The 23,614-nt window shown below is 37.7% G+C and overlaps 1 protein-coding gene across 3 annotated transcripts; it reads left to right on the top strand.

Annotated features, from left to right (window-relative positions):
• The first annotated feature begins 2,136 nt into the window (after window positions 1–2,136).
• On the top strand, window positions 2,137–19,609 carry LOC147544299 (uncharacterized). 3 transcript variants are annotated; one of them, XM_086632532.1, is made up of 23 exons: window positions 2,137–2,715; window positions 4,231–4,519; window positions 4,643–4,711; window positions 4,787–4,924; window positions 5,025–5,142; window positions 6,240–6,322; window positions 6,560–6,655; window positions 8,132–8,300; window positions 8,373–8,515; window positions 8,589–8,675; window positions 8,913–9,098; window positions 9,237–9,404; window positions 9,981–10,101; window positions 10,201–10,270; window positions 10,941–11,028; window positions 11,730–11,850; window positions 15,043–15,236; window positions 15,353–15,461; window positions 15,579–15,734; window positions 16,984–17,086; window positions 17,401–17,574; window positions 18,019–18,164; window positions 19,150–19,609. In XM_086632532.1, exons 1-23 carry the CDS (start codon window positions 2,519–2,521, stop codon window positions 19,341–19,343), a joined length of 3,219 nt encoding a protein of 1,072 aa, XP_086488658.1. In that variant the 5' UTR covers window positions 2,137–2,518; the 3' UTR covers window positions 19,344–19,609. The 3 variants fall into 3 exon arrangements, with proteins under 3 accessions (XP_086488658.1, XP_086488659.1, XP_086488660.1); XM_086632533.1 differs by having other exon boundaries at window positions 2,258–2,715; window positions 4,184–4,519; XM_086632534.1 differs by having other exon boundaries at window positions 2,420–2,715; window positions 4,169–4,519.
• The last annotated feature ends 4,005 nt before the right edge of the window (window positions 19,610–23,614 follow it).

Genomic DNA, 23,614 nt, shown 5'->3' with positions numbered 1-23,614 from the left:
GGTCTAGCTAGGTTTGGCCTGCGTCCTAACCAATTGAGAGTGACTTGGTCAGTCAGAAGCTCGGTTTATATATGTTATTGCTTGCTTACAAATTTCTATAAGGTTTTCTTGTTCTCAATAATAATAATTTGTTTCTCCATGTTGTTTGGTGGTTATTGCAGTCTAATTACCAGTAACAAACATTTTATGTAATAGTTTCCGTGATTTCGTTATACCTTGGATCTCAATTTCAGAACTTTTGTTTGTGTAGAGAACTTTACTCTTAAGGCGTCTTATGATTTTGTCAAAATTGCATTTTCTGTATTTGATCATCCCTCATTTAACTGTTACTTTCTGCATTTGATCTTGTGATTTTCGAAACACCAGAGATATTACCATAGAAATTTCATCAAACGCGTAATCTTCATACATCACAATTATTGTAACATATCATATATTAAAGTTAAATAGGAATTTCATCAAAAAAATGAAGGGTAGAAACAAATAAAACTCTTACTTGAGAGGAATATGTAATGATAATGTGGTTGAACAACACTTACTTGGGAGCAATTGTTGATGATAAAACTCCATGGATGATGCAGTTGTAATTTAAGAGGCAAAGAGAGAAGAAGTAGAGCCATGAATGTTATAACGGGAAGTCTTCAACGGAGGAGACAGACTTTTGGTAATAAAAGCCTTCAATTTTGGCCGATTTGGTAATAAAAGTCTGCCCCAAAACTTCTTTGAATCCAAACCCAGACTTTATTTCTAAACCTAGAGGAATTGAGTGATGGAATGTAGAAACCGAATATCTTAGGTTAGAAGAAGCCCCTCTGTTTCTTTTTTCTTCTATATACGTTTTATTTTTATTCTTTTCTTCATTTTTTAAATAAGTTATATTTAATTTGAAGGACCATATTAGAAATTGTGAAGGGCTTCTGAACTAGATCTCTTATTAAAAAATGGTGTTTGTCTCAGTCAGCATTTTCTCTTCTGTTTTATATAATAGATTATTTTCTTCCTTTTTTAAATAAGTTATATTTAATTTGAAGGACTATATTAGAAATTGAGTGAAGGGTTGCTAAACAATATCTCTTATTAAAAAAGGGTGTGTGTGTCCCAAGCAACATTTTCCCTTCTGTTTTATATAATAGATTTATTTTAATATATAAGTGGTTGGATAAAACCACTTTCACCTTATTTTTACACAATGTATTTTAGTAACTTTAATATCAAAAATCACTTTCTAGAGATCACCCAACAACCAAAATTAATTTCTTTTACTAATTACACCCACCCAACCCGCCTGGCGCTCATACCCAACCCGCCTGACTCTCATACCCAACCCGCAGGGCTCTCATACCCAACCCGCCTGACTCTCATACCCAACCCGCAGGGCTCTCATACCCAACCCGTCGACCTATCATCCATATCACCATGACACCATGCCCCCTTCCCCTTAGCTACCACTAGGGGTTGGATTTGGCCTGGAAACTTGGAAAGCGCCCACGACCGTCCGAGTTCGAAGAGTCATTGATCGTCCGATGCCCGAATCGGTCTGTACTCGTCCGACCAGAAGAGCTTAAGCGGACGGACGCGAGCATAAGTCCTTACCCAGTGATCCGGCCAAATCGGCCCGCTTATGTAGTTCGCCCGACCGAACCCGTCATATCCGCCCGTTCATCCTACTTGTTATACCCGCCCGCCTATATAATTGATTTTGAGCCTTTAGATTGGTAGGGTTAGCTACAACCGTTAGATTTCAAGAGTAAAAATATATAATCCTATAAATCACTTTTCTTAATCTTGTTTTCGCCTCTCTACTTCTCTAGTCTCTATCTCCTCCAAAATCTCAATATCTCATCAGTAAACCAAGAATCCACAATGCACCGATCGTAATCCATGAGAAGAAGAATATAACCGATCGTAATCCATGAGAAGTTTCAGTGATTATCTTTTAATTTTGTATTCATTTAGTTTTTCGAATTGTAAAGTGGAAGTTTAGATAGTTGTATTTTTTTTTGTTGAAAGTAGAAAATGTCTTTATTTGTTCATTAGTGACCAGTGCCCGACCGACCGATACCCGGTTTGTCCGACTATCAAAACGGTCACAGACAGGCACTTTGTTGAAGAAAACCCGAAACGTCCGTCTGTTTTGTTCGGACGTCCGAATTGACACTTAGGACTTGTGCCCGTTTCGCCCGAACCGATTGAGTTAGTGTCCGTTTCCCGCCCGCCGGGACCGATTCCCCCCCGCCGGGACCGATTCCCACCCGCCGGGACCGAGCCACCACTTCCCCCTTGTCTCCACCATCCACCATCCACCATCCACCATCCACCATCCACATACCGTTTCCCGTAAAAGGAAAACTGGGCACTTCCCCTTCTCATCATCACTAGACTGATTCTTATCATCACTAGACTGATTCTCATCATCACTAGACTGAAAGATTATTTTATTTGAAGTCGTGTTAGTGGTTGGTGGGGATGGGGCAGTTTGGTATTTAAATATATTTCTTTTTTCAGCTTTGATTCTCAAATGGAACAACTTCTCTCAGTCAGCACAAGTAGTAGTATTAGTAAATCAAGAGCGACAGATTTGTTTGCTCAATCGCCTTGTATTTCTAGGGTTTCAAAATCACGATTACCTAACTTGAAGCTTAATCTTAGATCCTTCAAGAGTTACATTGATCCAGGCTTGTTTCTTTCAACCATTTCTCTGAATCCGATCTTCAGGTGTCCTTTCTAATCTTTTACTCCATCGACGTTTTAATCTTTTTAGCTTAATTAAACTTGAGACTGATATTTGATTTGATTCAGATTCTCTTATAAGGAGAGACTGTTTAGTGTTTTCATTAGTTTAGTTGCGAGTTGTGATTGATCTTTGCGTGGTTTGGATGTTAGTCTATTCGTTTACTTTTGATGAAGATTATGGTGATCATTAGTTCTCTGAATTGTTTACATTTTCAATAATAATTAATGGTGTGTTTAGATTAGGGAATCATGAATATGCGGATGCGAGTCCTTCCGATTCATGATTCCACGGATTCATGAATCCAAGTAATATTTTTCGGTTTGTTTGGCAACTAATAAGAATCCTATGATTTATTATTATTTGAGTATTCTTAAACTCTTCTTTAAAGAAAATATTGAAAAAACCTTGCTCTTGAAACTCGTTTTTTTCAAATATCGTTTCATTCGAGGACCCTCCCTTTTCTTCATAATTTTTTTTTTACTTCATGAAGACTGTTTTCTTCATAATTTTTTTTTTCAAGAACCGCTTTTTCAATTCTTTTTGTAAGTAATTTTCGGAAAAATCGAGTTTTAGAAAAAAAACGCTTTCCAAACATGATTTTCGGGAAAAAAACCGATTTTTGAAAGAAAAAAGAAAATTTTAAAATAATTATTTTGTAGAAGGAAATATTTTTTTTGTTGATTTTTAAGTTTGAAATCTAGATGTATTAATCCAAAATCCTAGCAAATCCTAGGGGTTAGGGTGGGATTTTAGTCCAATACAAATTTTGGAATTAGGAATCCTTAGGATTCAAGAGTCCTAGGATTCTTGGCAGCCAAATAGACCAAGGATTCTTGATTCCCACGAAATCCCACTTTTGATAGGAATCCTACTTGGGATTCCTGCAACCAAACACACCATAAAGGAATATGCCAAAAATGAAGATGAATTTCAGAAGAAAATATTACTTCATACTTGATTTTTGGCCAGCTTGGATGACTAGTTCATTTGTATTTTGTAGTGGATGACTTAAGAAGATGTTTACTTAAGAGGAGGGTATTAGGACTGAGAGAGCCATGAAAAGTTATAACTTTTTGTCTTTTTGATATATGGTGCTTAATTTTACTTACCAATGGAACTACTACTATTATCTCATAATGTAATTATTATTCTCGTCGCCGGGGAGATCACTAGCTCAGTTGCAGTTCTTATACGAAGAAAGCCTAAAATATTCTGTAACATGATTAACGAATATCATTTCTTTTGGACCGACTCTTGAAATAAGATAAGACCCAATGTTTCAAAACTCATACTAGGTTTTCGTTTAGTTGTTATTTGAATGATCTCTTTCTACTACAGGAATATTCACTAGGTGAAAAATTTTATTTCTTCCCCTCACTGATATACCGTTTTCTTTTTGAAAGGGGAGATTTTCTGTTTCTGATGTTTCGACAGTTTTAAAAATAACAGGAAAGTTGACCGAAGAGAAACGTCCTAATACAAATTTTGGCATGCAGAGGGAAGAGGTTTATAAAACATTTAATTGGTGAAAGGTCAGTTTGCAAAATGGCCGAACGTAAAGGGACGACAGTTAGTGACACCTCTACGGGAAAGATGATTTATGAACCAATCCTCAAAGAAGGGGTTTTTCGGTTTGATTGTTCTGGTGATGATAGGGATGCAGCATATCCAAGTCTTTCTTTTGCTAGTCCCAAAGTTAGGGACACTCCAATCATGATAGGCAAGGTGCCTGCGTATATCCCTACTTTCGAATGTCACAACGGACAACAAATTATCAACATTGAGGTTAGATATACTTTTCTGTTTGGTAAATTATTTTTGCGATATTTGAGTCTTTTGATTTTTCCTTTTTGATACATAGATTCTTAAATCATTTAGACTAATTAGCGTCATTTTTTCTTCATTTAGCTTCCCAGTGGAACCTCATTTTATGGAACGGGAGAAGTTAGTGGTCAACTTGAAAGGACTGGGAAGAGAGTAAGTTGGTTAAGTTTTCTCATTTATTTGAACTGAAGCATCTATGTTTAGGCATTAAACAGTTGAACATGGCAGATATTTACATGGAACACAGATGCATGGGGTTATGGTTCAGGAACTACATCTTTATACCAGTCACATCCTTGGGTTCTGGCTCTTCTTCCAAATGGAGAGGCACTTGGGGTACTTGCTGATACAACGCAACGTTGCGAGGTTTTGATCTATTGTTCTTATTCTTTGAATAGTCATTATATGTTTCTGTCAAGTCTCATGATCTGTTACACCTAGAATGGTTGTTGCCATTTTTAAACAGATAGACTTGCGGGAAGAGTCAACAATAAAATTTGCAGCTCCAGCTTCCTATCCTGTCATTACATTTGGTCCATTTGCCTCTCCAACAGCAGTCCTCACATCTTTATCTCACGCAATTGGTCAGAGACCTCTTTAAATTACGTTTCTTTCATTTTGTAGTATCTCGTTTGCATGAGTTTCATTACTTTATTTTTGTTTGTCCTTATTTGTTTGTTTCAACTTCCAGTATGTGTATGCTCTTTTATTTGCTCCCTACGTGATGAGAAACAGAATCTTTATGTGTCAGGCACTTAATCCCACATCCCTGGGTTATAACATAACACTCTGACTTACATGTTGGCTAGCCTTGTGGGTGGGTTTGGCGCCTATTCGCCAGGAGGCAAAGCCTGGGGTGGTCTAGGGCAGGCATGCCAAGAAAAACCTTGTACTGTGTGGAGTTAAGCCAGTGGCCTTGGGTGGTTTCTAAATCAAGGACAATATGGCTGGTATTAAGAGTTAAGACAAGTGTTACATCAAACGGTATCATAGCCTAGTAAGGCTTTCTCTTAAGTGGAGGTGGATGATGAGAAACAGAAGTTTCATGTGTAAGACAGTTAGTCCCAAATCGCTTAAGAATACATTCCTGACCTGTGTTATATACTTATATCACCACACCTTGTATGACATATCGACTAGGCCTTTTTGGTGGGTTTGGCGCCTAGATTTGCCAGGTGGAAGCCTGGGGTGGTCTAGGGCAGGCAATGCCAAGGAAAAACATTGTACCATGTAAAACTTCGCAGTGGACTTGGGTAGTGCCTAAATCGATAAGAATATGGTTGTCATTGCGACAGGGTATGTCTAGATGTACCTCAACCTGAACTTAAATAATCATCTATTTATGCTACGTTCGTGCAGGTTTCTGTCCCCCCAAAACACCACACAATCAAATGGATGTCACACAGACCTCCCTAGTATACAAGAAAGAGATTATAAACCTTCTTGACATCTGTACGACAAAGCTTGCATTTCGGTATAAAGAAACCCGGTAGTATCATCCATGAGACTATAACATATGTCTGCTCCTATTATGTCCTCTTCGTAACGGTCTGTCTGATAAGTTTACGATTTCAGAATAAACAATATATTTGCATTTCAGGCAGTTTTTTTTCTTCCCAATGTTCTCCCTACAATAAACAAATATTATCTCCTACAATAGATGGTTTTTTCTTTCACACAGGAACTGTATTTATGCCCCCGAAATGGTCTCTAGGTTATCAGCAGTGTCGTTGGAGCTACGACTCAGATGATAGGGTTCTTGAAGTAAGTGATTGGTCTTTAGTTTTAACATACTTTTTTGTATCTTGTAGACTGACCAACTATATTGGTCATGTGTATTCCTCTTGTAATTCTTATTTGTGTTTGACTTACCTAATGCCTTCTATTGTACCTTTGTCCTTTTATATGTTGTTTGGTGAACAAAATAGAATGCCAAGCAATCTATGGCTCTATTGTTGTTATCTATTTTATATCTTTCTGTATTTGTGCATGTGCCTGCAGGTTGCGAAGACATTCCGTAAGAAGGGGATACCTTGTGATGTCATATGGATGGATATTGACTACATGGACGGCTTTCGTTGTTTCACTTTTGACAAAGTATGTTTACCTCAAGCTAATTTTGATTTCAAACAGTATCTGATGTATGAACTTACTAAGTATCCATGCTATTTAGTTTCTTTTTTATTATTACCAATTAACTGAGCAAAAACCTTGCTATGCTGTGATTTATGAACCTAAGTATGAGTTATAAGTTCTTGTTGGATATGCATACTTGTTTTTTAAGAAAGTGCAATCTCTTTTGGAAGATAATTAATTCTGTAGCTTACATTCTAATATTCCGTGTTATCGTACTTCATTCTTTACAATTATCATGTATCTTTGCCTATTGGTTATTATAATAGAAATCTCTACTTCGAAAAGGTAAACTAATATTGTCATGATTGAAAAATAAGATGTGGTCATCCACTTAAATATGCCGATAAAAGATTTGCTGCGCTGTTTGCCTTTTTAATATTAAGGGGTCAGCCACCTTTTAGGTATGGGTTCATTGACAGACTTGCATGAAATGTAGGTGAGCACATTTGTGCCTCTGTATGCCAGACTTGCATGAAATGTCTATTTGTGCATAACTGGTCTGTTTCTATATGATGGAACACCAACTCCACTACCAGCCATAATGTCCTTGATTAGGCATCACCTAGCCGATATGTAAGACAATGTATTGTGTTATGACCAGGTCTGGAACGTAGTCTTAAGCAGTGTGAGACTAACTGTCTTGCACAAGAAGCTTTTGTTTCACATCACCTTATCAATCCTTTTACCAAATTTGGGCAAGATGCAAATTTCTTTTCATCGGTAAAACTGGGTGCCAACTTCCTAACATTAGATATATGATTGTTGATTCACTCCCCAAAAAAATTGATATCCTATGGGGCCATAACCAGTTACTTCTGTTTAGCTTACCATACTCTTTGATATTACTAGCGTCGGTCGGTTGCCGACCATTTTTGGTTCAACTGAAGCCGAATCAATTAAGCTTCAGACAATTTATTTCGGTCTGGTTTGGTTCGAATCGGTTAGATTGGTCAGTCCAATCGATTCAAAATATTAATTATTTTAAAATGTTAAATTTTTCTTAAAATTCGTATGATGCACATAAATTTCACTAAGTTTATTTTATACTCATATGTTAATTTATATTATCATTACAAAATAAGATAATCGCAAAATAAGTAAACTACTTAACCATATAATGAAATTTTATATATTTCATTACGTAAAAGTATTATAAAAATAGTAAAAACATAATTTTATACTGATTTATGATATAAGAAAGTCGGTTTGGTTTGAGCAATTCCAAATTGCTCAATCCAAAGTTGAACCAAATCGATGAAGTTTGGTTTGGTTTCGGTTGGTCCGTATGTTTCGTCTAGTTTGGCCTATTTAGATATTTAGACATCCGGACTCCAACTAAAATTCCAATCTCTAACAAAGGAGTTACCGATAACAAATATTGGACAATACTTATCCGAAACAATTATAAAATTAATTAATGATTAATGTTGTTCTCAGGAGCATTTCCCTGAACCAAAGACACTGGTAGATAATCTTCATCAAAATGGGTTTAAAGCAATATGGATGCTTGATCCGGGGATTAAACGAGAAGAGGGTTATTTTGTCTATGATAGTGGTTCTGAAAATGACATTTGGATTCAGAAAGCAGATGGACAACCTTTTGTTGGTGAGCTCATAATGCATTTTTTAATCTTTATTTGTGAATTCAAATTTCAAACATTTGCGGTGGATTCCTCAGGTGAGGTCTGGCCCGGGCCTTGTGTTTTTCCTGACTTTACGCAAGAGAAAACCCGTTTGTGGTGGGCCAAGTTAGTCAAGGACTTTGTTTCAAATGGTGTTGATGGAATTTGGAATGACATGAATGAACCTGCCGTTTTCAAGGTAAAGCTCATAAAACATTCTCATTAACCAATTTCTACTATTGATTCTTGGTTCCAACTTGGTGGCTATGCAGACTGTAACAAAGACTATGCCTGAGAGCAACATTCACAGAGGAGACACCGAAATTGGTGGATGCCAGAATCATTCACATTATCATAATGTAATTTTTTTCGCCTGTATTGGTTTTTTTCCCGCTTCGCATGGTTTATGATATTTTATAAGCACGAAAAATAATAATTAATGCTAGTCCAAATATCACAGATTACCACAGTAATCTGCGATTTCTGAACCAGGAATGAAGTCCAAGCAATGAAATTACCTTATATTATCTATTTTTGTTGTGTCATTAATTGTCTTATAAAATCTGTGTTGACTTTTATGATTGTTTTCACTTTAGGTTTACGGCATGCTGATGGCGAGGTCAACATTTGAAGGAATGAAACTAGCTAATGACAAGAAGCGTCCATTTGTCCTCACTAGAGCTGGCTTTATAGGTAGCCAAAGGTATGCTGCAACTTGGACCGGCGATAACCTATCCAATTGGGACCACCTTCATATGAGTATATCTATGGTACTTCAATTGGTAAGTGGTTTCTAAATTTAGTGAAACTGTTAAGGGGGTGTCGTATATCTTAGAAAAGAACTGAAGAGTGGACTGACACATGATGACAGTAAGCTACTTGTTTCTTTTGGAGGTTGAACATCGGATTTCTTGGTGTAGGGTCTCAGTGGTCAACCACTATCAGGTCCTGATATTGGTGGGTTTGCTGGGGATGCAACGCCAAAGCTATTTGGGAGATGGATGGGTGTGGCTTCTATGTTTCCTTTTTGTCGTGGGCATTCTGAGAAGGGCACCGCTGATCATGAGCCGTGGTCTTTTGGAGAGGAGGTGTGTTTTTTTCATACTATATAAACATTAACTTGTTTTGCTTGTTCACCACAGAACATTATAAACTTCAGCAATTTGTATTGTATTATTTAGAATTGAGCGGAGAGTTTGATCTGAATATAGATATTATGTTAATTATCAAACTTATAGTTAGAGACTGGCGTGGACTAAGCTATCCCTATCTGTGCTCTTGAAAGTTGACTAAGCTTTAGGAGTATGAGGAGTCCGATAAAATTTTAAGATTAACTAGTTCTTCTCTAGGTATCAGTTAGAAGACTTGTACGCACTCAAGATACTCTTCTTCGGTTTCTTAATATCTCAAATCTTCCTTTTCCTAGCTTTAGTAACAACTATGAATAGCAGTAGGAGTCCAACTGTCTTTACTTATATAAACAATTTCTGTAACACCAAATTATATGCTAATGGGTTGGATGTGAAGAGGAGCTTTAAATGAAAGATAACATTTCCTATAAAAGTTCTGGTTTCAATTCCTGCCCAGGTTTGATCATATTGTAAAGGCTTGATTCTGACATGCCAAGTTTTTGTCTCAAAACTAACCTACGTTCTCTCCATTAGTGTGAAGAAGTTTGTCGCCTAGCACTTTTGAGACGCTACCGGTTGATACCTCATATATACACTCTTTTTTATATGGCCCACACGAAGGGTACTCCTGTTGCTGCTCCTACCTTTTTCGCTGGTAGGTTTCTCACCAAATAACTCATTGATATCTCGTTCATTTAAGTTAGTGAAAAGATTTCATTTTATTGATGTAAATGGTTTTTGTTGCTAAATACAGATCCTAAAGATCCGAGATTAAGGAGTGTTGAGAATTCCTTCTTGTTGGGTCCACTTCTAGTACATGCAAGGTAATGACTTAAATAACATTCTATTTCATAATCCACTACCTGCAAACATGGGATTGAGTGGTCTTTGACATATTAGTGAATTCCTTGTTTGCAATAAAAATTGAAGTCACTGGTTACAGCTAAAATAAGGCCTACAACTTCCTATAGCTAACATAAGGCCTTAACTTGTTACAAAGACTTAATTGCCGAGGTATCAATCTAGTGTCAATTGCTAGACAAGGTCCAAACTTTACCTTCATCTCAATTATTAGCATTTTACTCTACCTATCAGTAGCCAATAGGGCAATAAACTATGTTATTGCTTATTAGTTATTAATTGGAAATGGAACCAAAGCCTTCTCTTTCTATAATTTTTCTTTCTTTCCCATTTTTTTAATTTTCTTTTCTTCTTAAAGAATGAAAGTAGCAGTTTATGCTTCTGAAAATGGATCTAACTTGTGTTTATCCAAATCAAACAAATATCACTAACTTCATGTTAGGCAGTTTACAGTATGTTGTTCCCTACTAGGATCAATTCAATGAGAGAATGTAAAGATGTCTATGATGTCAATCTCTTCTTGAGGGGACATTAATGAAAAATCAGAGGTTCCCTTACGCATTTAGAGAAGCTGGTATGATATTCATTCAGCTCCACGGAGTATTTTAACATTCTTGTTAATCTGGTCTTCAGCACGGTGCCTGATAAGGTGTCTGACACTTTGCCACATGTGCTGCCTAAGAGCAATTGGCTGCAATTTGATTTTGAGGATTCTCATCCGGTAATTATTTCTAATCACTTAAATAAGCTTATACTAAGCGGGTGTTTGATTTTTGGCACTTATTCAGTGATCTTCACTTATTAAGTGAAGGTCACTAAATTTAGCCCGTTTCTATTTTCACTTAATAAAAATCAATTCTAAGTGGTTACAAAGTAAGTGATACAAAAGACCTAATTGTCCTTCACCTAATTTGAAAATGACCAATGTAATCCTACCTAAAAAGCCAAAACCTATATAATCATTGAGAAATACAAACTTGCTTGTGGCTTTAGGGAAGACTCCCCTTCATCACTCCTTCACCTAAGATCTTTTCTTAACTTTTTCCCTTTTCTCTTCTTTCACTAATCATGGGACCACCCAATTCGATGATGCAACTTCGTCCCTTTGTCCATCATAAATCTTAATCTTTTTAGGATGTATATTTTCGGCACAAAGTATTCAAAAGCCCTAATTCTTTCTCAACTAGAATCAAAACTTAATGAATTAGTATCAAATCCTAACTACAGTTATATATTTATTTTCCATGTAACTTAGAAGTGATAAAAATAACAAAGGTCATGCACTTATAATTAATTAACAAACGCTATTGCGCTTACGTGCTAAGAAATCAACACCCTCTAAATCTGTCTATGTGTCATTTTGTTTCTCCTCTTGTTGATAAACATTAAATTCTCCATTTCTTTGTTATGTCCTTGGTTCAGGATCTACCATCACTCTATTTACAAGGTGGGTCAATTATTCCTGTGGGTCCTCCTCTACAACATATTGGGGAAGCAAATGTTACAGATGATTTGTCACTCATAGTCGCTTTGGATCAACATGGTAATTTCCAATGTTAAACAACTTAGTTATATCCCCAGTTTCTCTAGTTTCTGTTTTTTTTTTAACTTTGAATGAATTATAAAGAAAAGGAAAATATGTACAAAGAGAAAATGAGGGAGGCTGTAGATTTACAAAAACTTCTCACGATACCCAAGCCTCCCAGTTAACAACTACATCTAAAAAGGACAAATTTTTAAACGATTCTATATTCCTAGCCCAAAAGAAAATCGTTGCTTTTATATCTTCAATGTCAACTGTATTTGATAGATTCCTCTCCTTGATGATTTTTTTTTTTTTTTTGGAAGTCGACTACGATCAACATATGTCGTTACATTTGGCATTGATACATCAAAGATGTGAGAAGCTCGATAACCGCCCACTCAAACTACCGGGCCTATAGCCCAACTAAACAATGGTCTAAAGCCCAACTACATTATTTATACCCTAATAATCCCAATCCCAATTCAAATAAACCAAAGATTCCACCTTCTCTGGGAATCGAACCTAGGACCTCCAGGGCTTTCTGGAGTTTATGTCAACACCTTGGAACCACTTGGGCTACCAACTGTTGACTCCTTGATGATTTTGTTGTTTCTGTCTTTTGATATATTCCATATAATATAGCCATTGGAACCAGTTGCCAAATTTTTCTTCTACTTTTTCTCTTCCAAAGGCCATCCCATTGTGCTACCATTTGGTTGATACTATAGGATCTGCACCACTGAGTGTTTAGGGATGAGATAAAAAAGTTTGAAACATCTGATGCAATTCTACAGTTGAGAAACAGATGATCTATGGTTCTTCTTCACTCTTGCACATTATGCATCTGTTCTGTACCATAAGGCCTCTGTGTCTCAGATTATCCACTGTTGGCACTTTGTTAATCATAAGGCCCAGATTAGAAAACCACTCTAGGTGGGATTGCTTTCTTCCAGATGTACTTGCTGAAACTTGGGTCTAGAGTCTGTTCCTCTTGGTCCAGTGGAGAAGAGCAATTACTTACTAAAAGTTTCTCTTGGTCTTTTATCCTCCAAACCCTTTTGTCCTGTTGCTCTGATAATCTGACTTGCTGTAGGTTGTCCATGATCTCCACATATTGCTGGATTTCCCGATCATTCAAGTGTATTCTAGTGAGGATTTTCCATACTTGAGCCTCCTGATCATAGCAGTTCTCATATATTGTCGGAAACCTCTCCCAAAGAGTTGTAGATCCCAGCCACACATCTAACCAGAACATAATTCTTTCACCATTTCCACATTCCCGTTGTGTGAGCCTTTGAAACTGGCTTGAGAGAGGGTTTCTATTCCTTTCCAAACTCTACAACCATATGTTGGTTTCCTGCTTGTTGGTTCCCACTCCTCTGGATTAGTTCCATATTTGTCCTCTAGTGATCTGCACTTCCTATTCCTTCTTGTTGGACGGCTAAGACTCCAAATTACAGCATAATAAGTTAATCGTAAACGGTAATAGGCAATCGATACATGGTGCTAGATTGTAGGATAAGTTGACACCCTATCCAACTAAGGTATGTTGCTGTTGGGAACCTTTGGTAATGATCGACAAAAGGACCAAAGTTAACCGTCATATTTTGATCCTAACCGCATAGACAATCTTTTAGATTCTCACATTCATTAGTATCCTTTGGTTTTCAGAGACAACCAGTTTGACATATTGTATCATTGTAATATTTACTTAAATCATTGAATACTAGTTCTAGGAAGGTTGGCGCTCTGGGGAAACAAGAACATGTTAGGGTGCAAAATTTTAAAGGGAAATTGTGAATTTTGTCAAATGTTTTGAGGTACAAAATTTTAAAGGGAAATTGTATGTTTTGTCAAATTTTCCGGGGCAGCAAAACTTACTCTTCTTTGTCATGTCCAACTACCACCTTCTGCCACATCCCTGGCTACCACCTCCGGCCACAACCCTGGCTACCACCTCCAGCCGCCACCATTTATATCCTTTTTTCTTCCCCCTCTCCTTCCACCACCACCACCACATTCATTTATATTTCTTCTCGCTCTCCTCACTCTCTCTCTTTTTTTTTTGAAGATTTGAATTAATATTAAACAAAAGGGACTATACAATAAGAGGGAGGGTGGTGGAAGCTTTAAGCAATCCACGCCTCCCAATTGAAGACAACATCATTGAAAGAAGCAGATCCAATTAAAGTAAGGTTTTTAGCCCAACCAAAAATAACAGACTTTATGTCCTCCACATCGAGGCTCGAGTTTTCATTCGCATCCTTGAAAATCTTGTTATTCCGATCCTTCCAGATGCTCCACACTATAGCTGCTAGGATTAAGTCCCAAATCTCCTCACTCTCTCTCTCTCTCCTCCTCTCTTCTCCTCTCTCTCTATCTATCCCTCCCCTTCGCTGGAAAACTGATCTGGTTTGTGGAAATCTCCCAAACCAGTACGCTGGTTGGGGAAAGATCTCCTAACCAGGTCGTACTGGTTTGGGGGATTCCTCCCCTTCCCCGGAAGGATAGAGACAGAGCGAGAAGAAAGAGGGGATAAAGATAGGTAGGAGAGAGAGAGAGGGAGGAGAGAGAAATAATGGTGGTGGGAGGTGGTGGTGGTGGTTGGAGGAGGAAAAGAGAGAAATATTTGAAAAAAAGAATTTAAAGTCGCCGGTAATGGCCGTTTGCTGGCAACCATTTCTTGAGTGGAGAAAGAATGGGGTAGGAGTTGGGGAAACCAAAAGAAATTAAACTCAAAATTTTGTAACCCGCAAAATTTCTTGTTTCCCCGAAGCGGTAGCCTTCTAGGAAATATTATTCTAACGTTACTGGAGTGGCGGAATTGAGATCACTGCTGCAACAGGCACATAAATGTTTGCTATATATTGCATCTATAACATACTGCGACCGCAGAGACCTGATAAGAACAGGAAATATTTTGTGAAAGGTTGATTTACTTTTAAAGTCTTATACTTATTTTCTCAGTTTCTTAGCTGAATCTTCTTTAAGCGTAATCTGGGTAGTACAATGTTACATACAGAATTCATTAACTGTTTGTATTCTGGAGAGTACAATTTTCTTTAGAAGTAAACCTAGAAAGTCATTAACCAATGCTTGTAAATGCAATTTATGTTTTATGCTTCCTTCTTTGGGTTCATATTATGGTATAGCAATTAGTGCATGTATCTGCATCCGTAAGCTGTGTTACAAATTAAAAAACTTGTGTAGGGAAAGCTGAAGGGGTTCACTTTGAGGACGAAGGTGATGGTTACGAGTTCAATGAAGGGGGATACCTACTTACTTACTATCATGCAGAACTTCAATCTTCAATTGTTACTGTAAAAGTTGCTAAAGCTGAAGGATCCTGGGCGAGACCAAAACGTCGTTTACACGTAATATTATTGCTTGGAGGAGGTGCAAGAGTATGTATGCTTCTTATGAAGCGCAAAACTAATCAAGCAAGAAATGTTCAAACCAATACATTGATATAATTGAATTTCTATAATAATAATTATTATTATTATTTTGTTCATGGAAGATTGATGCATGGGGAGTTGACGGAGAGCTAGTACAAGTTACAATGCCTTCTAGAGCTGAGGTTTCCAATCTTATATCCGCTAGTGAGGAGCAGTACAGGAAACGTATTGGTATAAACTGTTAATACTCCGTACATAGGTTTAAGCTTATGATCTATTTACTGTTGACCATCTTTTTTTAGAAAGGACTGTTGACCATCTTGTCGATTATCAACTGTCACATTGCAGAAAGTGCTAAGCAAATTCCAGATGTAGAGGCGGCTACAGGACACAAGGGAATAGAATTATCTAAGACACCTGTTGAACTAAAAAGTGGTGATTGGCTTCTCAAAATAGTGCCTTGGATCGGGGGTAGAATGATTTCTATGCAGCATCTCCCTTCAGGTAAATCATAATGCATGTCCTGAGGAGCCAAATGTAATTGTTTTCCTTCTTCTTTAAATTATAAATGTATAATATATGGATGGCTAGGTGTTTATTTTCTAACTAGTTCTTTAGTCTCAATATATGGCTATGAAACACGTTAACTTAGAACTTGGAAGGGTAAATCATGTGGAGTTGGTGTTATTCTTACTTGATATGAGTGCGTGTACGTGTTCGTAAAATTAACATTAGACTATAAATCATTGGCATGTTGATTGCATAACGTCGGGCACAGAATCCTTTGAGTAAACTACTGAAGGAAATGGGGAACTCATTCTGTCAGTGCTTCTGGAAGCTCCAACCACATTACGTACTGCTACTATATAAGCTTCGCTTGGTAGTCAGGAATCTTTGCGAATCTTCGCACAACAATAAATGGCTTTGTGGTGTTTATTTAAGTATTATCATGTGACCAAATCCTCCGGTACCGCATACGAACTTGGAAAAAATAGGGTGTGAGTATGTGTACTTTTAAGCATAGCTACAGATACTCCCTGTTGTGCCAAATGCATGTGGCCAAACTGATAGCTTCTTGAGTAAGCATCAGTGCATCACCAAGGCATTAATGTCATTTCAGGTGCTGTTATATTTTCTTTGGTAGGACTTTGAATTCAATTTTCAACATGGGTTGAGGGCTGCATCTTTCAGTAGAAAAACCCAACTCTTTATAGAAGATGGTTGCAAAGATTATGCCAGTTTTAAAATGTTTTCAAGATCCTTAACGTGGATCCAATCTGTCAATTTTGGGGGTGCAGTGTTCAACTTTATGGACCCAAATTGTGTATAGGTGATGTCGATTGTTGATAATGTATATGAAATCTTATTCTGGTAAGGGAAATGCTAAATGTACAAAGAATCTTTGACAAGATTCTTTACAAAATGCTAAATGAACGGTCCGGATCAAAGTCAAACTTTGAAAAGCTTTGATTAACTTTTGTCTTTTAGTGAAAATGAGTCATTAAGTCAAGAATTTTGTCAAAGACTTTGTACATGTAGCACTCCCGTTCTGGTAAACCTTATAAAAGAATATCTGGAAAAAAAATTAGAATTTTAACAGTAAATGCAATATAGTAATAGTACACTATTTAATGTCATATAACGTTGGAAGAGCTTGTATTACGTTATTATATGCATTTTGTCATGAGAATCAATCATATAAGTTTCTGAGAATTGATCATAAGTTTTTTGCTATTTGGATGCTTTCTTTCAGGAACCCAGTGGCTCCATAGCAGGGTCGAAGTGGACGGATATGAAGAATATAGTGGCATTGAATACAGATCTGCTGGGTGTTCTGAGGAATATAGTGTCATTGAGTGAGTTAATGAACTACTAATTTTCCCCTTCTAGAAACCTATATTACTATCATGCAATACTACCATTACGGGCATAATATGAAGCCGAAATGCCGAATTAATGTACAATCATCTTAAATGGTAAACTTAATATCCAATCTTGAGTTTTCCTTTTGTTGCTTGAACTTCATCCTCGTCCTGATAGTGTTACAAATGTCGATGTAGCCGGCCTTTCTAGAATCCCATTTTGTTTGTTTCTGTTCAATCAAGAGGTGTCAGGTAATGAAGAATGATTAAGTTTTGTATTATGAACTGAGTGTAGTGACTTATTTCAGGAGGAATCTTGAGCAAGCAGGGGAGGAGGAATCTCTTCACATGGAAGGGGATATTGGCGGTGGATTAATTCTCCAGCGTCAGATATCTGTCCCTAAAAATGATCCCAAAGTTATCCAGATTGATTCTGGCATTATAGCTCGTAATGTTGGTGCTGGTTCTGGTGGATTTTCAAGGTTAATCAGAGAACTTGATCCATTACTTCGGCCTACATTTGTTTCAATTTAACTCTCTCCAATTGTTTAATCCAGTGTATGGAAAACAACCGTTATAGGGGAAGTAACGGTTATTTTTCTAGTAAAGAAGTGCATTTTTCCAGTTGTTTGACAAACTTTCTTTCATGGCAGTTTTGCCGTTCTTTTTTTACTATTATAACCTTGTCTACACCTTTTTCTTACTGCTTTTCCAAAAAAAACCCATCTTGGCAAAAAGGTGTAACATCCTATATCATGTTATAAAGATAACTGTAATGGACCCACCCACCCTATCCGCTTGTCTGTTATTTGAACATTGATTTAAACCTGCTGATCTTATTGAAAGGACACAGAGCTCTTATTTGTTACTTGTTTTCTCTCTTCACTAGTTAATCCTCATTGACTCCTTTTGATTTGCTAATGAAGGTTGGTCTGCTTGCGAGTACACCCGGTTTTCACTCTTCTGCACCCAACAGAAGTTTTTGTGAAATTTGTTTCTGTCGATGGGTCTCAGCATGAAGTATGGCCCGAATCTGGTGAGAAATTGTTTGAAGGAGATCTTCGGCCTAACGGTACTATCCTTTATCCCCTCGTTCTCTACATTCACAGTATGAAATGTCAGTCTAGTGATTGAATATTATCCAAAATTGAGCCATTTGAGATAGCCAAGGCTGATCCTGTTGAGCCAAGATCTAAACTGGGTGATTTGGATCATCTATCTTAGCTTGTTCTAAAATAGAGTTAGGATCAACATTACCAAAAACTCGACCTCAATCCTGCTTACCATGCACCATCTATTACACCAGCCGTGGCTATCAAAATCACAAGTCTTTAGTAACTTACCTAATTTTTTTTTTAAGAAAGCATTATTTAATTGATTAGTCAAGTACAAGATTTTATTTAATAAACTACATAGAACGTTTAAGAACTTAAAGTTTGTGGAGTGAATTTTTTGAGAGTAGGTGTCTTTATTGTATGGAGTATCATAATGTGGCCCAAAATAGAGTACTAATCGAAGACCCCTAGCATATCGTATGACTCATAATGAACATGGTTCCATGGTGGCATAACACGTCATAGAATACTTTTCAGGTAACATCAGTAAGGATCCACTGAATACATGATCTTACGGGTGTCATTCGATAACCGAACTGGAAGCCGGGAACCCATTCTTCCAGTTCCACATATTTCAATACCAAAACTAAAATCAGTACGGTGATAACGGGTCCCTCATTATTTCGATGATCTTTTACTGAGAATGATTAGACTGAGAATGAGAACCAGCTTATGCAAATTGTTATTCCTCAAGATACTTCCATGATCTTGTACTGTTTTAGTAGGTAAGAACTAAGTAATGGAGAATCAAAACATTACTACTCGATAACAATCCAATCAGAACCAATTACCTCATCCCGATCCATCCATAAACATCCCTATGGCATACCGCATATGTAACATAAAAAGTTCAGTTTCAGGCCCTGTCTTATTTTGCGATATTAATGATACTTCGTTGACTGATTAACTGGTTGTATTTCTGTTTCAAATTATAATTCGCAGGTGAATGGATTCTGATCGATCGAGGTTTAGGCCTGGGCTTGGTAAATCGTTTTAATCTAAAGGAGGTTTACAAATGTATGATACATTGGGGAACCGGAACAGTTAACTTGGAACTATGGTCTGAAGATCGGCCAGTTTCAAAGGAATCACCCCTGACTATCTCCCATCACTATGAAGTAAGACCCATATCTTAGTTAATCTTTACCCACGACGTACTTCAGATAGATTTTCGCCCACTAAATCACATTTCTCATTAATAAGTACACCTTGGGAATCATTTGTAATAAAGTTAAACCGGCAGCTAGGGTGATTCAGTTTCTTCGCCAGCTTGACTTGATTATATATTTTCGTTGCTCATCTTCTGATTATGAGCGTGTTGAAAATGGTAGAGAATGGTTATTTAAACTTGTAATCGGCTGTGGCAGTTAGTGTTATAATAAAAAAAAATCCCTTTTATCAATGAAGTTCTCAACACTGCTTTATGTTTTGTAGCTATAGTAATTCTCATTCCACATGTGAATCTATTAGGATTTCAAGCGCTGTCAAGATGATTACAGATTGGATCTTTACATAATAAGCCACAAATCTATCTTTCTTTTTTGGCCGGGGAATAAAGAAAATTTTCGGGGGCATAAAGAATTATTTGATACCAAAATGATTTAGAGGGCGTATTCTTATTTTAAGCCAAAAATTAACTTGATCAAACATTGTCTTTTGATATTCATCTTCTCTCTCTATCCTCTCTTGTTTAATCTCTTGTTTTCTCTCTCGTTCTTTATCCCTCTCTCTTTCATTGTAGATCACTCATCGCACTTGTTGTAGACACATTTTTTTTGTAAATTAGTTTCTTTTTTTCTCTTTCGCAGTCTTTATCTCTCTTTCTTGCAGTCTCTGTCTCGCCCTTTCTCTCTTGCGGCATGTATAGATCTCGTTGTGGAGACCATAGAGTTCGTGGTCACCAAATGTTTGATCAAGTTAATTTTTGGGTTAAAAAAATAATATTCCTTTGAGAATGTACAGAAAATATGGATTTCCTAGAGAATTTAGTCTCCGGAGATTATTCTTTGTCCCTACTTAAATCAGAATTTTCATACGTACGTAAGAATTCAATCTAATACATTTTACATGGCTTTGAGTCTTTTGCCTCCTTTGACTACAACGCGAGACACACAAAAGTAAATTAAGTAAGTTACAACATAAAACTTAAAGAAGCAAAAAGAAAGAAACATATCTTGTGTGACGCCCCAAGTCCTTGCAGTTACCGATATTATCCCCGCTTTGACCACCTCACGCAGGTATGGGGTTTTGTTCTCGGCGAAGGCACCATGGACCCACCCAAAAGGCCTTGGTACTTACTAAGCTTGAGCGTACACCTATAGCCCAGTCTCCGGACACTCTTACAAGCGATGTGGGACTATTACAATCCCCCACCCTCAGCGAAGAGTCGTCCTCGACTCTGATACCACTTGTGACGCTCCAAGCCCTAGCAGTTACCGATATTGTCCCCGCTTTGACCACCTCAGGTAGGTACGGGGTTTTGTTTTTGGCGAAGGCACCACGAGCCCACCCGAAAGGCCTCGGTACTTACTAAGCTTGAGCGTACACCTATAGCCCAGTATCCGGACACTCTTGCGAGCGATGTGGGACTATTACAATAAATTGAAGTTAGGAGAGTTGATCCCACGACCTCTCTCTCTCTGTATATTCTTACAACGTTTATATCTCTACAAACTACTGTCTTGAAAATCATTATGAAATTATATATATGTTGATTACATTTCCAATATTCTTTAAACATTTATTTAATTCTAACAATATACTTAAATGTAACATTTTTTATCACTCTTTCTCGTAAGAAATGAAGTTGAATTTTTCATTATTGCAATCTTATTTTCATAAAAAACACAATGTAAACTGATATTTACTTGGGTTAATTCCGTTTTGGCCCCCATATTGTGACCAACTCACCGTTTTGGCCCCCAATTGTGTCCGGCAGTTCGTTTTGGCCCCAATTTCCTGTTTGGCCCCCACATATTTTTGTAAGCTTCTCCATTCTACCCTTATGGAAATTTTGCAATTTAAATATGTTTTCTTTCTCTTTGTCCACCTCACCAAGCAATTTCCACGTCACATTTGTCCACATAAGATCGCCGGAATATGTCGCCGGACTACATCTGTTTCCACCGACCTCCATTTTTTTTGAGTTATTTCCCAAATGGCCTCCAACTTTGTGACCAGCTTCCTGCTTGGCCCCGTACTTTAGCAAATATTCCTATATGGCCCCCTTTTTCCGTTATCTTTAACTGTTCGTTACTCTCACTCCTCCACCTCATTTCCTCTCTATGCCAAGTCACCGAAAATGCCACATCATCGTCTTCTCCGGCAGGGGTCGCCGACCGGCCACATTTCCGGCCGGCGACCTTCAAACCTAAAATAAAAAAAAAACTTCTTCTTCCTCTCTCCTGTTTTCTCTATCTTCTTTTTCCTCTCTCTTTCTCTCATCTTATTCCTCTCTCTCTTCCCCTCTCTCTTCCCCTCTCTTCTCACTCTTTCTCTCTCTCTAAAATGGTCGGCGAAGGGGTGAACTAGACCTTCGAAGGTCCGGGATAACCAGACCGACGGCCAGCGAAGGGTTCCCCCCTTCGCCGACCATTTTAGAGAGAGAGAAAGAGTGAGAAGAGAGAGGAAGAAGAAGAAGAAGAAGAAGAAGAAGAAGAAGAAGAAGAAGAGAGAGGAAGAAGAAGAGAGAGAAAACAGGAGAGAGAGAGGAAGAAGAAGAAAAGAATTTTTTTTTTTAGGTTTGAAGGTCGTCGGCCGAAAATTTGGCCGGTCGGCGACCCCTGCCGGAGAAGATGATGATGATGTGCCGTTGTAGGTGACTTGGCAGAGAGAGGAAATGAGGTGGAGGAGTGAGAGTAACGGACAGTTAAAGATAACGGAAAAAGGGGGCAATATGGGAATATTTGCTAAAGTAGGGGGCCAGGCAGGAAGCCGGTCACAAAGTTGGGGGCCATTTGGGAAATAACCCTTTTTTTTACTTATTCTTCTCCAATCATCTCCTCCACCTCCATTCTCTCTCTTTCTCATCCATGTCTCTTTCACCCTCTCCCTCTTTTCCTCTCTCTCTCTCTCCTTCCTCTTCTCTCTCTCTCTCCCCCTCTTCTCCCTCTCTAAAAAAATTAGGTTTCCGGCGAAGGGAAACCGTCTAGATCTGAGGAAAACCCCAGATCCAGACCCCTCTTCGTCTCTAAAAAATTCATCCATCACTAACACGTCTTCTTCAACCTTCATTCCTGAATTAAATGCGGCTGGAGTTCTTGATGAAGCCATCTTTAAGTTCTCAATTGAAGTCAGAGGAGAAGATGAAGAACTACGAGATGATCCAGACAAATTGGTGTGCAGATGATGCTGATTTTGGTGTTGTTGTTGCTGCTGCTGCAACAGAAACTGCTGAATCTTACCCAACCCTGCTGCAGTAGTGGGTGAGTACAGGATCAATTGAGAATCCCGACTGATTGAATCACTACTTGTTGCAAAATTATATCCAGGAGCAGTCAGTGGATATAGAGGAGATGGTTTCTATGGTGATGATCTCTTTGTGAATCAACACGAGGAGTTCTATTCCCCTTCATCTCCAAATTAAATCCCTTCGATTATTGAAATCCTCTTTTCATCACAAAAAACATTTTAAGTCATTAAACAACATCTTGGTCAATAAGATTCAGAAGCTTTCAAGAATTTGTACTATTTATTCATAGTGAAAGTTTATTGGGAGAATTACTGAAACTCCCCAACTTTGATAATGCCTTTACTGAAACCCCCCACATTAATTAGTAATTACTGAAACCCCCCAACTCCGTTTAATTTAACAGATTTGGGCCGTTAGTGGGAGGGAAATGACTTAAATGTCCCTTTGCTAAATGGGACCAGAAAATGGGGCGCCTTCGAGTCAAAGGTGGGGTGCTTATATCACGTTTTATCTTCTCCTTACCCACCCAAATCGCCCATTCCCTCCCAAAACCAACCAGCATCATCTCTCTCAACCGGATGAACAATGGATCAACATCCAGGCGAAGAAATCTCTCGGTAATGCTCCCTCTCTCTCTCTAACGACAAGAACTTCAACCCCTACCAGGTATGCTCCCTCTCTCTCTCTCTCTCTCTCTCGGTAATGCTCCCTCTCTTTCTAACGACAAGAACTAGGGTTTAACGTAATGGGTTGAATCTGTCTCTCTCTCTCCTAATAGGTAATTTGTTTCGGGTTTCAGTAATTTGTCACAATTCAGATCTTCAATTTCAACTTTCCCTGTAAGTATAATCAATTTCTTCACAATTCTTCTTCATTTCCTGATTTCCCATTCGATTTTAGCTCATAAACAAAAAAATCAATTTGTGATGTGAATTTGTCGTGAATCATGTGTGTGTGTAACAAAAGATGGAATGGTACTAGTTATGAAGAAAATGT

This window comes from Eschscholzia californica, unplaced genomic scaffold (assembly GCF_041429995.1).
Source record: "Eschscholzia californica isolate CP2 unplaced genomic scaffold, dmEscCali1.0.p SCAF_4, whole genome shotgun sequence".
In the NCBI taxonomy this organism is placed as follows: domain Eukaryota; kingdom Viridiplantae; phylum Streptophyta; class Magnoliopsida; order Ranunculales; family Papaveraceae; genus Eschscholzia; species Eschscholzia californica.
This window is presented reverse-complemented; position numbering and strand designations above follow the sequence as displayed.